This window comes from Euleptes europaea, chromosome 5 (assembly GCF_029931775.1).
Source record: "Euleptes europaea isolate rEulEur1 chromosome 5, rEulEur1.hap1, whole genome shotgun sequence".
Lineage (NCBI taxonomy): Eukaryota > Metazoa > Chordata > Lepidosauria > Squamata > Sphaerodactylidae > Euleptes > Euleptes europaea.
In genome coordinates this window covers 12,240,575-12,258,253 of record NC_079316.1, presented here as the reverse complement: position 1 = coordinate 12,258,253, position 17,679 = coordinate 12,240,575, and the positions used below count along the sequence as shown (strand labels likewise).

Here is a 17,679-nt window from a genome sequence, read left to right as displayed (position 1 = left end):
GGGCCCCACTCTTGGCCCCCCAAAAAAAAATTTAAAGAAAAAAAAAAGGATGTACATTTCCAAAATATAAGATAAAAAACAAATAAAATAAAACCTATGTACAGAAACAGTGTTTTGTGTTGTGTAGGCTCCTATGATGTAAGTAATGGGCCCCACAATTACTTTAAAAAATACATATTTTGTTATGTGCAAATGGCTTTAGATACCTATTAGGTCCATAAATTACCATATAGCATATATTCAACACAAAAAACAGCGACAATTTGTTGTTGACAAAGGACAGCTGGACATATAAAGGGCCCCATTACCTTCAATAGCTTAGGGCCTCATCAAACCTAAATCCGGCCCTGGGTGGGAGGTTTCTGGGGCAGAGCCTGAGGATGGTGGGGTTTGGGGAGGGGAGGGACTTCAATGCCATAGAGTCCAATTGTCAAAGCGGCCATTTTCTCCATGTGAGCTGATCTCAATTGGCAGGAGATCAGTTGTAATAGCAGCAGATCTCCTGCTAGTATCTGGGAGTTCGGTGTCCCGGCTCCTTTTTGATTTGGTTTCACCAGCTCCGGTGCTCTTGTTTCCTTCTGGCTTGGTTTCTCCACGAGGCTTACACCCTGGACTTTTGATATTACAAGTTTCTCCCGACGGGAGTATGACAACCCAGCCCTCGCGAATGAAAGACTATAGGCTTTACAACACCGCTGGATTTCACTGCACATGTCCGCAGCCGTGTCTGTAGCCAGCACCAACATTGGATATCACTTCCATATGCACCTACCGAACTGTTTTGACAGGACTTTAAGGTTACATTCTTTTCGGGACACCTTGGACCTTATTTGTATATCGTATTTATACACTGCCTTTGTAATTAGAGGGTAATATAAGATATAAGATAGAAATATAGTGTATGTTATCTCCGCCGTGTGTATTTTTGTATGCAATTCTGCGCTCCCCCCCTTTCCCCCCTCTTTTTTGCATAGTTCTAAGTATTAGTTCTTAGTAGATTAGGTCTTGAGCCTGCATGCTGTGATTTTTATAGCATTGTCGTTTTTCCGCATAGGATTATTTTTTTTTTTGTTATATAGTATCTGGGAGTTGGCAACCCTAGACGTGATTTAATACCAAATGGGAGATCTTTGACATTTTGTAATGAGAGAAACCAGGAACCACCTCCTCTTTCTTGCCCCTAATCCTGCTTTTCTTGTACAGATTGGACAGTAAGTCTCAAGGGGATTGGCCCATCAATGTTTTCCTTTTTTCCTTCGCTTGGGGTCCCGTTGGTGACACTTCTACAGACCTTTTGGGCAGGAAAGGTTCGACACCCAAAACAAAGGCTAGGATTTCTCCCGGACAAGTATCTGACTCCGGAAACCCACCGGGGAATGGAGAGTGGGGGGCCGGCCGAGCCGGCTTGGTCAAACCTGGCTTACCCAAGGGACGGCTCCCCTCAGGAGCGCCATGTCCATCAGGCTGGTTGGGGTCTGGCTCCTGTGATTCAGGGGAAACAGGTAGTCCATCTAACTGCTCGGCTTCCGTTTCTGGTAAGGAGGGAAGGACTTTGACCACACCGACTATATTTTCCACCTTAAAACCACTATCGGTAGGAGGACCCTGCTCATGTTCTGCGTGATCTTGTGAGTGATTCCTGTGGCGGTGGTCACGAGGGTGGTGACGTTGATGCTGGCGATCATGATGTCCACCCTTTTGAGATTCAGACTGACCATCTCCCTCAGGCCTTTCGTCATCCTGGTGTCCGGGTTTCCTGTCGCCAGCTTGTTGTCCCTCATCAACCCGTGGCTGATAGCACAAAACATACCCCCAACATTTTATTGTGAGAACATGCTCTGTTAGAAAGAGACTTGTTCTTCGGGATTGCTACTAATGGGCGCTGCATACGGGCCATCTTACTATTGGTCAGTATGTTCATTCCTGTACAAATGGTAGCGAGCTCATTAAAATGGCTCATGGATAGCATGGACCACCTAAGCTTCTGCTCATGGACAATGTCACATGACCAAGTCTAAACAGTGACCAGGGATCCCAACCGAAGAAGAAGAGTTGGTTTTTATATGCTGACTTTCTCTACCATTTAAGGAAGAATCAAACTGGCCTACAATCACCTTTCCCTCCCCCTCCCCATAACAGACACCCTGTGAGGCAGGTGGGGCTGAGAGAGCTCTAAGAGAACTGTGACTAGCCCAAGGGCACCCAGCTGGCTTCATGTGTAGGAGTGGGGAAACCAACTCGGTTCACCAGATTAGCATCTACCACTCATGTGGAGGAGCAGGGAATCAAACCCGGTTCTCCAGATTAGAGTCCACCTCTCTTAACCACTACACTACGTTGGCTCTCGGTGCATGAAAGCTGCATGCTCGGGGCCATCCCACTTGAGGTGGAAACATGCTCTCCTGTGCACAGGCTCCTTAAAATGGCTCATGCCGAGCATGACCTGTGCTCGCTTCTGCTTAAACCTAGCAATTGAAACCCAGTTTCTAGGACCTATTGAATACATTATCAATTGCCCTTGCTACCAAGGTGGACCATGGCCACTAACTCTTCCCCCTACCGGCTAACTAGCTTTCAGATATTATGGGTTATTAACAGTAGATTTGATGTCTTGCTGAGCAACGTACCTGTCTGTGGAAAATCTCACACCTTGCTGAGACATGTTTTTCATTATCAGTCTTGCTGTCTACCACGGAGCCTCTGCACACACCCAGATCCTGGGAAAAGAAATATACGCTTTGTCAGCAAACGTACAAATAGTCAAATTCAAATTCAACCCAGCCAAAATTTTGGTGCTAGTTTGTTAATCTGCCATGTGTTAAGTGCCGTCAGGTCACTTCCGATTCATGGCGACCCTATGAATGAAAGTCCTCCAAAATGTCCTATCTTTGACAGCCTTGCTCAGATCTTGCAAATTGAGGGCTGTGGCTTCCTTTATTGAGTCAATCCATCTCTTGTTGGGACTTCCTCTTTTCCTGCTGCCCTCCACTTTTCCCAGCATGACTGTCTTTTCCAGTGACTCTTGTTGTCTCATGATGTGACCAAAATACTATAGCCTCAGTTTAGTCATTTTAGCTTCTAGGGTCAGTTCAGGCTTGATTTGACCTATAACCCACTGATTTGTTTTTTTGGCAGTCCACGGAATCTGCCATAGCCCTGTTGTATTACGTCCCACAAGTGGTGCGGTATGACCTTTTGTGCGCTCAGCATCGCCCTGGTCTGTAATCATAAAAAAGTGGGAAGGACAGTGGCAGTGATTTCAGTCACAGAAATGACCTAATTTTTAGTATTTGCCCAGGAGAGTGTCCAAGTGACAATTTGTAGTCAGACATGGGCAGTTTTAGCTGGTATCCATTAGGACTATACTGTGTTTATTAATGAATTTTTGTATATTACTTTTATCCCTTTTGTAATTAATGTTTCCTTTATTTATATGATGACTAGGGCACTGGCAAACCACCCCGTAAAACACTGCCTAGAAAACGTCGGGATGTGACGTCACCCCATGGGTCAGGAATGACCCGGTGCTTGCACAGGGGACCTTTGCCTTTGCCTTTTTTATTATATACTGGTCATGGACTGTAATAATAAAGAACTAGAACTAGTGTGCCCAGCAGACAACCATCCATGGCAATGGCTTGCTATGCCTCCTCCCAAAACGTTTTACTTGTGGGATAGTAACAGTGTCTTCTCAATAATATTTGCAGTTGCCCTGTAATCAGTACCTCCCTCGCTGTTTCTCTCTCATGCACATCCTCCCCAAGAGAAAAGAGCAAGAGTCCAGCTTTCGTGAGTCACAGCTCACTTCTTCAGTTACAGCTAGAATGTGACTCCATCTATCCCTAAATACAGAAGAATTCAGAAACCCAGCGGCAAGGGACTGAAACAGTTATTGTCAGATGATCTCCAGCTACAATTGAACACATGAGCTGCCTTCTACTGAATCAGACCCTCGGTCCATCAAAGTCATTATTGTCTACTCAGACCCGTAGCTGCTCTCCAGGGGTCTTTCACATCACCTGCTTGCCTAGTCCCTTTAACTGGAGATGCCAGGGATTGTACTTGGGACCTTCTGCATGCCAAGCAGATGCTCTACAAACTGAGCCACAGCTCAGCAGCCCATTGCTGCTGGTACTGTTAGATTTATCAGCAGAGTTTGATACAGTTGATCATAATATTCTGGCGCAGCAACTACAATAAACTGGGATAAAAGGGACAGCCCTCCGTCAGTTTAGTTCTTGTTGGTAGGAAACAAAGAGTTTCTGTAGGAGATGCAGAATCAGCTGTTTGGAACCTGAAGTGTGGGGTGCCATAAGGGTCCCTTTTATCCCCGCTGCTCGTTAACCTTTACGTTAAAGCTTTGGCCGAGGTAATTGAGACCTTTGGAGTGGGTTGTCACCAACAGGCGGATGACATTCAGCTTTACATCTCATTGTCTCAGCCTCTGGAGGCAGCTATGAAGGTCCCGGGGCAATGTCTTGAGGCTGTGGTCAAGTAGCAGAGGATGAACAAATAGAAGCTTAACCCAGACAGGACATTGGGTGTCTGCATGTACTCTTCTCTACTTAAGGATAGATGGACTCACAGAGATGTAGTTAGTCTTTAAGGTGCTACTGGACTCTTGCTCTTTTCTACTGCTACACACAGTCTAACACGGCTACCCATTGTGATCTACCTCCCCAAGGGATCCACAAAGGCAGTCTCTTGATGGCAGAAAGTGCCATCAAGTTGCAGCAGACTTATGGTGACTCTGTAGGGTTTTCAAGGCAAGATACACACAGAGGTGGTTTGCCATTGCCTGCTTCTGCGTAGTGACCCTGGACTTCCTTGGTGGTCTCCCATCCAAGAACTCATCAAGGCTTACTCTATTTAGCTTCTGACATCTGCTGAGATCGGACTAGCCTGGGCCTTTCAGATCGGGGCAGGTAATCTCTTGTGTGTGTGTGTGTAAGGTGCTGTCAAGTAGACGCCAATTTACGGTGACCCATAGAATCATAGAGTTGGAAGGTACCACCAGGGTCATCTAGTCCAGCCCCCTGCACAATGCAGGAAATTCACAACTACCTCCCTCACACACCCCAGTGACCCCTTCTCCATGCCCAGAAGATGGCCAAGGTGCCCTCCCTCTCATGATCTGCTTAAGGTAATAGAATCAGCATTTCTGACACATGGCCATCTAGTTTCTGCTTAAAAACCTCCAGGGAAGGAGAGGAAGTCTGTTCCACTGAGGAATTGCTCTGTTAGAAAATTCTTCCTAATGTCTAGACGGAAACTCTTTTGATTTAATTTCAGCCCGTTGGTTCTGGACCGACCTTCTGGGGCAACAGAAAACAACTCAGTACCATCCTCTATATCAGTGGTCTGCAAACCGTGGCTCGCGAGCCGCATGCGGCTCTTTGGCCCGTTGCGTGCGGCTCTCGGTCGGGTGACGGGAGAGGCTGCGGCGGCTGTCGTCACCTCTGCCGTGCAAATGAACTGAGCCTCTCCTCCTGCCATTGCTGCTGGCCCGCTCTGGCCCAGAATGAGAAGGCCAAGGTAAGGGGGGTGGGTGGGCTACGAGGAGGAGAAGGAGGAGGCCACCGCCTGTATCCGGATCTCCGGGCCCGTAAACAAGTGGAGGAGAGGAGGGGAAGTGGCCCTGCTTGCTTGGGGGTGGGGGAAGGGGCTGGGCGGCTCGGGGGGGTTGTAATCCTCTGCAAAGGATCTTCCCCCTCCCCCGCCAACATCGGGCATTTGGGAAGGGGGGGCCATGAATGCAACCCTTTTTTGGAAATACGGGCTGCGTCTCTACTGAGTAGAAAATTATCCCTACACACACTCATCCTTTCTCCCCCCCCCTTTCTCCTTCCCCATTTTCCTTGCAGGTTTTATTTTGCGTCATTGTCACCGTGCATGATGCTGGTTTGGAAGTAATGCACACTTTTCTCCCTCTAACCCCCAAAAGGACTGGTCTCTGCCCTGAGGAGCTTGCAGTGTAAAGTTTAAAGCACAAGGAAGAAGGGGGGAAATAGAGGGGGTGAGGGCAGCTGTGGCCATTTAGAGGTGGAGGTGAATTCCTTTCCACCAGCCTTTTTTCCCCTCCCTGGGGAGGGGGTGGTAGAGAGGGGCTTCAAAAGCAGGTAATGGCTGAGCATCAGCATTGTCATTTAAAAGCTGGGAACTCAGTGGGTGGTGGTTTTCTTTTTAAAACCTGTCAACATGAAAGACTCCTATGCTTCAGAGTGCTTTAATTAAGACTTAAAACTTTAATTAAAGTTTATTAAGTTAATAAACAGTGTACCTACCTATATAGTTTAAGAAATTTGGCTCTCAAAAGAAATCTCAGTCGTTGTACTGTTGATATTTGGCTCTGTTGACTAATGAGTTTGCCGACCACTGCTCTATATGACAGTCTTTCAAGTACCATAGGGCTTTCAAGGCAAGTGATTAAGCAGACGTGGTTTGCCACTGCCTTCCTCTACAAGGTCTTCCTTGGTAGTCTCCCATCCAAGTACAGATCCTACTTCTGAGATCCAACAAGATCAGGCTAGCCTGGGTCATCCAAGTCAGGGCAGGCAATCTCTTACCATTTGAAATGTCCTTTTAAGAAGCCACAGGGATGCTGGATTTGGATCACAGCCTGCCTACTGCTTCTCCAGTAACAACATCCCTCCTGCAACTGCTATTTAACTAATGCAGTTAATAAAAGATAGACCATCTGGTTTAGTAGTTAAAGACCAAACTAGACTCCTCTAACTATACATTGGAATGAAACATCACAGAAGGATGGGTATTGCATGTGGAAAAAATTGTTTTTTCTATGAATCAATACTCACTGCCGTTTCGTATGGGAGGAACGGGCACTCGGAGAGGTCAGACACAGGCTGGCTTTTGGAGCAGGACGTCTCCTGGATAACATATTCCACAAAGACAGCAGGGCCAATGACCCACTGTGGAAAAGAGGCAACGGGTTAGCGTCATCAGCCAAAGGAACCACTCATAAGCCTCAACTTCATGCTGTCCAAAACTGTGCTTTTGGGGGGGGGGGGCAATGCTGGTGTGTGTGATTGTGATGCCGATGGTGAGAAAATGCAAAAAAAGAAAGAAAGAAAATTCTTAAGGAAAACATTCTTGTATGTTACACTAAAAAAAATTAGCATCGGCCGGAGATGTGGCCCTTCATCTGGGCTAAAATCCAGGGATGTCGGGTGGTCAGGCCTCAACTGTGTGCGGGTGTATAGGAGATGGGATAAGTGCACTCAACAGGAGGCAGATGTGGAAGATGAAGGCCATTTAGGCAGGGTCAGTTTTGATGCTCGCTCAAAGCTCTTTTTTAAAAATGTGACTTTAAAAATGCCTATACAAAGTCCCGACGCAAAGGGAGAAATTCCACCCCCCACTTGCCTACTCCTTCATTACTGTTTGCATAGCCATTAGCATGTACATAGCTAACGCGCCACTGTTAATTTGCATGGTTTCTTGAGGGGATTCTTCGCTGTGTGGGCGGAGCAAACACCAAAGGTTGCATTAAAGGGACTCTTAAGTAATGTGAAGCAGGTATGTGCCTGCTTCGCAATCACTTCTGGAATGACGGTTCAGCGAGAAAAATGCAAATATATATATATATATATATATATATATATATATATATATATATATATATATATATATATATATATATGCATGGCAATTCAGTCTGGAACACGCTGCTAATTACCAAACATAAATGGCTGAAATCTTCAGGAAATGTTGGAGGCTGAGATGCAGAGGGAGAGTATTATGGGTTTTCCCCAACCACAGGATTGTCCATATGGACAATCGCTCTCCCCACGTCTTTTGCCCGCATTTTACAGGCTCTGGCTAAAACAGCATCTGGAAAACATGGCCAAAACGCATGAGGAGAGAGAGGCGACTTCTGACAGGCGGAAAAGGCATGCATAATCAAAAGGAGGTCCTGAAGCAGTTGGCAAGGGTGACCGCAGGGAAACATCCCTGCATAAAAGGTAGGGTTGCCAACCTTCAGGTACTGGCTGGAGATCTCCTGCTATTACAGCCAATCTCCAGCCAATAGAGATCCGTTCACCTGGAGAAAATGCCTGCTTTGGCAATTGGACTCTATGGCATTAAAGTGCCTCCCCTCCCCAAACCCCACCCTCCTCAGGCTCCACCCCAAAAACCTCCCACCGGTGGCAAAGAGGGACCTGGCAACCCTAATAAAAGGCCTGGGCTATGGTGGCCTGATGTTCTGGCTAACGGTCACTGACAGACCAATTCTGGACGCGGGGTAGCAAACGTTCCCATCACAATCCCACCGCCGTACCCCATCTCCAGGTTACCTGCGACCGTGCTCTGGTGACGTTGCGGACGTTGAAGAAATGGGCGTGGTTGTTTTCCATGTTGAATTTGGCCAGACTCAGAGCGGCTGCCTCCAAAAACCTGGACTGAGTCAGGTCCCCAGGAACTGGGCAGTCGGGGCAAAACCTTGTAATAGCAGATGCTGGGACTGTTTAGAAAAACGCACAGATGATATCAGTCAGATCAGTACTTTTCGGGGCAATACCACCAATCGGATGCCTTTTGCTCTCCCTAGAATTATGCTTATATACTCAAGGGCCAATCACTTCCACATCTGCTTTGCTTCAGAAATACCCCAAATGATCCCACACCATTCACCTGGATTCTTTTTTTTTTATTACTATAATGTGGGGTTGCCAGCCTCCAGATATTAGCTGGAGATCTCCTGCTATTACAACTGATCTCCAGCCGATAGAGATCCGTTCCCCTGGAGAAAATGGCCGCTTTGGGCAATTGGACTCTATGGCACTGAAGTCCCTCCCCTCTCAAAGCCTCCTTCCTCAGGTTCCGCCCCAAAATCTCCAGCTGGCAACCCTAATACTTTAATAGTTACTTCCTTGTTAAACCTCTACACTCAGAAGTAGGGTTGCCAGCTCCGGGTTGGGAAATACATGGAGATTTTTGGGGCAGAGCCTGAGGAGGGTGTGGTTTGGGGAGGGGAGGAACTTCAATGCCATAGAGTCCAATTGCCAAAGTGGCCATTTTCTCCAGGGGAACTGATCTTTGTCGGCTGGAGATCAGTTGTAATAGCAGGAGATCTCCAGCTAGTACCTGGAGGTTGGCAACGCTACTCAGAAGTGATCCAAGGATGTCGCCGGTAATCATATTTTGGCATTTTATAAAAACAAGATATGTGAAAAGAGCACTTTGAACTCACTGGCAAGGGTGAATCCTGGCTTTCTACTTCCCCTACTTTGCCGGTGGCGAAGAAGGACCTGGCAACTCTACTTATGGTGGCCCTAGGGTTGCCAACCTCCAGGTATTAGCTGGAGATCTCCTGCTATTACAACTGATCTCCAGCTGATAGAGATCAGTTCACCTGGAGAAAATGGTTGCTTTGGCAACTGGACTCTATGGCTTTGAAGTCCCTCCCCTCCCCAAACCCTGCCCTCCTCAGGCTCCACCCCAAAAACCTCCCGCCGATGGTGACGAGGGACCTGGCAACCCTAGGCGGCCCCGTAGGGTTTTCAATGCAAGAGACGTTTGAAGGTGATTTGCCCTTGTGGGCTGCCTCCTTGTGGGCTTAGAGAGTTCTGAGAGAACTGTGACTGGCCAAAGGTCATCCAGCAGGCTTCGTGTGGAGGAGTGGGGAATCGAACCCGGTTCTCCAGATAAGAGCCCGACTGCTCTTAACCAATACATCCCGCTGGCTCTCCTTCTCAAGCTACCTGTTCCTATTTGATTCGTGGCAGTAGTTCAGAAAGAATGATCTCTGTGTGAAGACAAGTATTTCTCAATAACATGCTGGGTCCCAAAGTCCCCAGTGAAACTGCATCTTAAATGCTGGCAAATCTTTAAGGCTGCATCTGGAAGGAACATGCATATGCCTGTATGAGTCTTCTTGTATCCAAACCACTACATTTATATTTAAAATATACCTACGTGGGTATAAAAAGCAGTTGTAGGTGAGAACTTGAATACTCGACTGTTTGTTGATGGCCCAATTTACATGGCACTGGCCGAAGACCTAGAGCAATAGAAACATCGGAGCCAAAGTTTGCAGAGCAAATTTGTTTAGCAGATACCCAAGAAAGTGACCTACAAGTTTTACCGCGTTACCCAAGAAAGTGACCTACAAGTTTTCCATCCCCTGCACTGACCTTTAACCCCAACTTGCAACATGGACCCGTTGTATAATTTCCTCTATGCATCTTATTTTGCCTTATTTTAACCTAGGACTCTTTACTAGTTCTCTCTTGTCCTTTCCTCTTTTTTCCCCTGTTTCTGTCTCTCAGGGCCTTCCTTTCTCTCTCTGGGAAGAACTGTGTGTGTGTGTGTGTGTGTGTGTGTAAAGCGCTATCAAGTTGCAGCCAACTTATGATGACCCATAAGTAGGGTTTTCAAGGCAAGAGTCTAACAGAGGTAGATTGCCATTGCCTTACGGTTGCCAATATCCAGGTGGTAGCTGGAGAACTCCTGCTATTACAACTGATCTCCAGGCGACAGAGATCAGTTCCCCTGGAGAAAATGGCCACTTTGGCCATTGGACTCTATGGCATTGAAACCCCTCCCCTCCAAACCCCTCCCTCCTCCAAAATCTCCAGGTATTTCCCAACCTGGAGCTGGCAACCTTAGCCTTCCTTCTTAGTAACAATGTATTACAGAGGTTCAGACCAAGATAAAGGAGGCATAGATTCAACCCCGCGCTCTGCCATGAAACATATTGGCACACCTATGGCCTACAAATCTCTCTCTCTCATCCCGAACTACCTCACAGTGTTATTGTGAGAATAAAATGGAGGGAGGGGGGAACCAAACATGCTTTTTTTGACTCCCTTGGAGGAAAAGTGGGACAGAAGCAACTAAATAAATACAGCCATGCACAATCATTGGGTTGGATCCAGTCTAATGGAGAGCAAGTTCTGTTTAGCCCTTCTGCTCGCTTCAGACTCACAATTTGTACTTCAAGCTCTTCCCAAGGGGTCCCTGTCCCCTAGTAGGTGCATTTGTGGAGGAAATAGGCCTGGGGTAGTCTGCTGGACTGCAGGAAATGACTTTCATTAGCGGAAAATTTAGCCTGGCTCCAACACACTCTCTGAACCAATAGGTTTGCCAGCCTCCAGGTGGCATATTGCTCTTATGTGCTTTATTGAGCTTTCAACAAGTGCATAACTTTGATTCCTCATTCTCCTATTTTGTACTTGGAGCCCGATTTTGAATACTAATTTCCACATGGCTAACTGGTCGGAAACATTTGCTTATACAGCAGAGGACCAAAATAGAATTTTGCATAATTTACCGTCCTTACAGGACATGACGATCCCTAAAACGGATATTTTTGAGCAATTGTTAAACACCTCAAAAAAGGCTATTAGATGTGAAATGCATGCCGCCTCAATTGCAGACTATATAAAACATAAGATGATTCCACGGGGTTTACGTGTGAATAAAGCTCCCACCTTATTTAGGACTAATGAGAATTTTAAGAAGAAGTGGATAGCTATTTTAAATAAATGTTCGTTTGATCTTATGTTATTAATTGTGGAACAGGCAAATCAAGATACTGCAACTCTAAGAAAAGAAACTGATAAATTACAAGAAAAATTGCATAAAGAAACTAACTCCTCGCAAGTAGAACTTTTGGTTAAAGAACTGGAGACTGAAATAGCAGCTTTTAGTGACAATATAAAAGCATATAAGCAAAAGAAATTTGAAAGGGACACCTCTGATTACACGAAAAACACAGTTTACCCATGGTTTAATTCCGGGAATGAGATTAATAATGACAACCGACCCAATAAAGGAGGAAGAAGACAAAATCGTAGGTTTCAAGAGGACAGTGATTCCTCTAGCCTATCTAGTAATTCCTCCTTTAGGGACTATCCTTTAAGATCTAAAATGAGGGGAGACGCAGGAAGGGATTTTTTACCCCAGTGAGGAAACCGGAGGAGACTAACCTAGTTGTTAACCTCTCAAGTAGAATATTAACTGAAGCAGAAAATAAAGTTTTAAATAAAGGCTTGAGCTTTGTGCCTCGCCCTAAATATTCTGTTTTTCAAACTAGAATAGACGTCTTTAAACTAACTCGCCAATTAAAACTTCGTGAATTTTTTGGAAATACTACCTACAATAGAACGCCCTTTAGAGCTAAATCTACTTTTATCCCCTCCACATGTAGCCATCTTATCTCTTCATTCCAACATTTGGTTCTTAGAGATATTCAAGTTCTTGAGAACAAAAGGAAACCCATATTAGAAAATTTCAGTGAGGTTGATCATAAGATTATTGAAAACTTAGCAAGGGATACAAGCATTACTATTAAGGAGGCGGACAAAGGGGGCGCTATTGTCCTTTTGGACACAAAAGACTACATAAAAGAAAATCTAAGACAATTGGCTGATCATACCACCTATAAAAAACTGACTGTAGACCCTAGTGATAGCATTAAATTAAGTATAAAAACTACCATAAATGAGGGCTTAGCCTTAAATTATATCACCAAGTCTGAAGCCGATTTTCTTATTAACAAATTCCCCAGAATTCCAGTGTTCTACACCCTCCCGAAAATCCATAAAGAGCAACTTCCACCCCCGGGACGCCCAATAATTGCAGGCAACAATTCAGCGACTGAACCGTTAGCACAGTTTTTGGAGTATCATTTACATAGTTATAGTACAAAAACGGACTCATATATTCTTGATACTAAACAATTCATTAAAGTTATAGAGGGGCTGGTAATCCCTGAATCCGCGCTTTTATTATCCTTGGATGTTGTCTCGTTATATACGAGCATTCCACTAGCTAATATCAGAGAAATCACAGAAAACCTTCTATTTTCAAGAACTGAGCAAGTTCCACCCACCCATTTTATTATGGATCTCCTGGATTTGGTTCTAGATAATAACGTTTTTCGTTTCCAGGACCAATTATACTTGCAACAGCAAGGAGTGGCCATGGGTTGTGCCTGCGCCCCCACATTGGCCAACATCTACATGGTAAATTTTATTTTTAATAATAACCCATTTTCATCTTGCATTACCCTCTTCAGACGTTTCATAGATGATGTTTTCTGTGTTTTTTATCCAGCTAACCTTTTTCCTCAATTTTTGGTTTGGCTTAATAATAGGGATCCACACATTAAGTTTACCTCTAATGCGAGTCCAACAGACATTAATTTTTTGGACATTACTGTTTATCTAAAAGAACACACACACACATTAGCGGTACGACCCTTTAGAAAAGTTACGGATCGGGGGGCTTTGCTACATTTTAACTCTCATCACCCCATGCACTTAAAAAATAATTTGCCATATGGGCAGTTTTTACGTTTAAAACGTAATGCCACAGAGTCTAGGGACTATGAAACTGCATCAGTCCACCTTAAGAACACGCTAACCAATAGGGGCTTTCCCCCAGAAGTCATTGCGACTTCCAAACGTCGCGCGGACAGCCGACAGAGATCAGAACTCCTGGAAAGGAAGCAAAAAAGTTCTAGTCCTGCCAGTGTAACCGCAGCCCTTCAATTTAATTACAAAACTAGGGATATACAGAATATCATCAGAAAACATTGGCACTTGGTACAAAACATACCGGGCTGTGAAGAACTACCTAGATTTGGTTTAAAAAGAACACACTCCTTACGGGACAAACTTGTAAAATCTGATTGTCTACCTCTCCAGCAGAATTGCCTGCCAGTCGGCCATTTTAAGTGTGGCAATTGCAGTGCTTGTGCACAAGCACTACCGGTTAAAGAACTTCGGGACATTAGAACGGGCTTTACTTTCACATTGAGGCACTTTAGTAATTGTAACAGTAAATTTGTTATTTATTTAATTCGTTGCCCGTGTGGTCTACTCTACGTAGGCAAAACAAAGAGGGAGATCAAACTTCGTATAGGGGAGCACAGGTCCCGGATTAGGAATTCTAATCTAGAAGCCCCATTGACTGCCCATTATAAAGAACTTAAGCACTTAGACACGGACATGCAATTTTTTGTTATTTGGCAGTATCAAGGGAAGGTTTTTCAGAATCAAAATATAGACAGGATTTTAGCACAACAGGAGTCCCTCTTCATTTTCCTTTTTGACACTTTAATGCCAAAAGGATTAAATTCATTTTTGGATCTCTCATTTTCTTTAATGTTCTATTGATTTGCAGTAGGTTTGCCTCTTCACCATAGCTTAAGGTAGCATGACCTAGCACTTATGAGAAGATAGCATACACCTGTGGAACCATTAAAGCCTTAAGAGAGAGTCAGCCAGTTTTACTTCAGACGCTTACCAAGCCTCTTACATAGAATGGCAGAATAGACGTCTCTCTCCAATTTTGGTATGTAAAATGATATATTTTTGTAAGCACGATATTTTAATAATTTGTAACCTTTAATTAATTTATATCAAATGTTGTCTTGTAAATTTGATTGGATATTGTGATAGCATGCATTTTATTACAGGTGATATTGGCACGTGGTACTTCTTGAAGCTTGAGGAAAGCTCTGAAATGGGGATTTTACCGGAAGCCCATTGCGTCTGATATTTATTCCGTGCTCTTTTGGACTTTACCATTCTGGATAGTCTATTATTGTATACCTGACTTATTCTTGTACACATTTTTTGTATTCTCATTGTGTATTAACTTACCTTGCTCAGTATTTATATCCTTTGGATACCTTTGCAGTGAGGTTCTTTTTTCTCTGAATACAATTGTTTGCATATTGCTCTTATGTGCTTTATTGAGCTTTCAACAAGTGCATAACTTTGATTCCTCAGCCTCCAGGTGGTGGCAGGAGATCTCCTGCTATTACAACTGATCTCCAGCCGACAGATCAGCTCCCCTGGAGAAAATGGCCACTTTGGCAATTGGGCGCGATGGCATTGAAGTCCCCTCCCCTCCCCAAACCCTGCTCTCCCCAGGCTCTGCCCCCCAAACCTCTCACTGGTGATGAAGAGGGACCTGGCAACCCTACTGAACCAAGCAGATATTTACCGTCTCATGTGGAGGTCTAAACTGGCAATCCTTCCGGGATTTCCTGCTCAGGACATGGCAGTCAGTTTCCAGCACATCCACAGTGAGTTAATAGGCAATGCCAGTGCCTTGCTAAAGATGAGAAGACAACATTCCTTGTAGCACAAAAAAGTGGCAGAATTAGAAAACCCAAGGCATACCACTTTTTACAGAAAACAGATTACATGAATTTCAACAAAAAATATCTTCTTGAGTGTCTTCCTAACCTTACAATCACAAGCTCCTGATTTGCCAAGGATACAACCGATCCCAAAGCAGCATTTCCCACAGCTAGCATTTCTTCAAATCCTACCAGGAGAAACACTCGCTCAGTGCCTGCGAAAGTTTCTTCCTGATGTCCACTGCTCTTTGTTTTCTCTTTTGTTCTCACATGAGCTCTGTTTCCCTGAAACTTTACACATTCATTACTGCTAGTTCTATGGTAAAGGACACTGTTACTTCATTTTAATCACATCCCTGACTCACTTTGTCCTCCGATAAAGTGAAGATATCATCAACTCCATCTTCTGGAATAGTATCTGGCTCTGCAGGCCACAGTTTATCTCCTATTTAAAACTGGTGAGCAGGGAGAAAGAAGCACATGGCAGGAGCTTGGATGGATTGGGGCTCCACCACTTTTGGTGTCCTGGAAGCCATTTGTGATCAATAGGATGACCCATGGCTTCACCTTTTCCCATGTCTGTATCTCATAGTCATAGAAATAGATGACATGAACTGAAATGCAAAAAAACAAGCAAGTACATGGGTATCTACTGCTCACCCATGGACCTTGATGGACATCAAAGATTCGCTGGAGTCCCAGCACGTAGCCTTCTTTGCGGTCTTCATTGATCTTGTCTAGGACCAGCTCTGCAGTTTCCTTTACCGAGGAACTGTTACATGGCAGGGAAGTTGTCCCAGCAGGAGGTCGAGGTGGCGGAGGTCCTGGATGAGGTGGAGAACGAGCCAGGGAGCACAGTATCTGTGTTCCCATCAGAAGGGAAATGAGGAACGCCATTCTGAACATGTCTGGGGAACTAGGAGGAGTCTGGATTTTGAAATGGATTCTGATTTCTTTATATGCTTTGAGATTAATCACCGCACCATCGGCCTTCACCTTTAACTTAGACACGCAACTCACTAACAGGGAGTCAATGATTAGAAAGTTGAGCATCACAGGTCATTAGCATCCCGGTCTTCCGAGTTGTCCCTTTAGTATCAGTTACACCTGCAGCAAATGCTAGGTAATATTATCTACCTACATGCCATGAAAACTTCAACTGCTCATTTACACATGTTAAGCAACTATTAAAGGGATAGGACTTCTCTGTCGTGGCCAGATGGCAACCCATTAGCAAGACTCACAAATGAGCTTCGAACCCAAGTCCTTGAATTTTGAAGTTGCTCCATTCTATTGAAAACTATGGCTTTTTTTTTCAAGTGGTAGAGTGTATTATTTGCTGGTGTTAGGATTCTGAAACCAATTTTGCTGAGCAACCAATTGCCACTTGTGAACACAGCCTTTGCTCTGTAAGGCTGCGCACTGTGCTCTTCTATAATGTGCAGCCAAATCTTATGTGTTCTTCTCAGAACTGAGTTCTCTGATGCGCTTCTATTAACCAAATCAATCCCCATCTCAGGCCTATCAACTGAGGAGGGAACCCCACACCTGAAGGCCCATAACATGAGTCCCCTGGACAAAAAGGGATTTTGCTTTGCACCAATGTGGCTCCCTGCCTAGACCACAGCGATCCTCTTTCCTTCCCGCTTGTTGGTCTTCTAGCTTCCTACCCTCAAACTGCAGTTCCCAGGAAGCATTGCTGCCTGCCCCATTGATTACAGGCAATATGGTATCTGGGAACATCACACAGTCTTTGTCTGCCTTTATTCGAACTGCTGTCAGAAGGTTCTGTCCTAGTACTGTGTGATATTCCCTATCCACATAATCTTTTAATGGGCCTAAAATAATTACTTTGGCCAACAGAGGAAGTCTGTAGCCAGCTGAATGTTATCTGTTATTGCCACATAATAGAGCAAACACAGTTTCTTATCAGTGCTATGGAAAAATTTTCTACTCCCCCCCCTCTTTTTTCCTTGTGCCAAAGGATGATTTGCAAAGCCAAGTCAAGTAAGATCTTTGAATTATTGACTTTGGCGCATGGGGAAAAAATGGGGGAGGATCTGTACTCCGGAAAAGAACAACTTTTTTGTGGAAAGAAATGATGCATTAGGACGTTTGCGCTGTGCTGTTAGGTTCTAGTGCAGCAGAAGCACCCCAGAGTGCCAGATCTGGTATGTTTATAGCACATGGTGAGCATTGATGGGAGCTGTGATTTCATAGTGGTTTGGAGTTGACTCCATATAGTAGTAGTAGTAGTAGTAGTAGTAGTAGTAGTAGTAGTAGTAGTAGTAGTAGTAGAAGAAGAAGAAGAAGAAGAAGAAGAGTTGGTTTTTATATGACGACTTTCTGTACTACTTAAGGCAGAATCAAACTGGCTTACAATCATCTTCCCTTCCCCACAACAGATACCCTGTGAGATAGGTGGAGCTGAGAGAGTGTGACTAGCCCAAGGTCACCAAGCTGGCTTCATGTGTAGCAGTGGGGAAATCAACCTGGTTCACCAGATTAGCCTCCGCCGCTCATGTGGAGGAGCGGGGAATCGAACCCTGTTCTCCAGATCA

At 44.7% G+C, this 17,679-nt stretch overlaps 1 protein-coding gene across 1 annotated transcript; it reads right to left on the bottom strand.

The window, feature by feature from the left end:
- Positions 1-1,218: 1,218 nt before the first annotated feature.
- Positions 1,219-16,015, bottom strand: LOC130478209 (fetuin-B-like). Its single transcript, XM_056850362.1, has 7 exons — positions 15,779-16,015; positions 14,980-15,063; positions 9,937-10,021; positions 8,316-8,482; positions 6,816-6,929; positions 2,628-2,717; positions 1,219-1,482 (listed from the first exon to the last, which is right to left on the bottom strand). The coding sequence occupies exons 1-7, from the start codon at positions 16,013-16,015 to the stop codon at positions 1,219-1,221; spliced, it is 1,041 nt and encodes a 346-aa protein (XP_056706340.1).
- Between the last annotated feature and the right edge of the window lie 1,664 nt (positions 16,016-17,679).

What these genes read in the sequence shown, in the direction of transcription:
- LOC130478209 (XM_056850362.1), bottom strand. Translation starts at nt 16,015, where the DNA reads ATGGCGTTCCTCATTTCCCTTCTGATGGGAACACAGATACTGTGCTCC. An exon ending in CAACTGCTTTTTATACCCAC is followed by an intron (nt 8,483 to 9,936) that starts GTAGGTATATTT and finishes TTTTCTAAACAG; the next exon opens with TCCCAGCATCTGCTATTACA. An exon ending in TCACCAGAGCACGGTCGCAG is followed by an intron (nt 6,930 to 8,315) that starts GTAACCTGGAGA and finishes TCTTTTCCACAG; the next exon opens with TGGGTCATTGGCCCTGCTGT.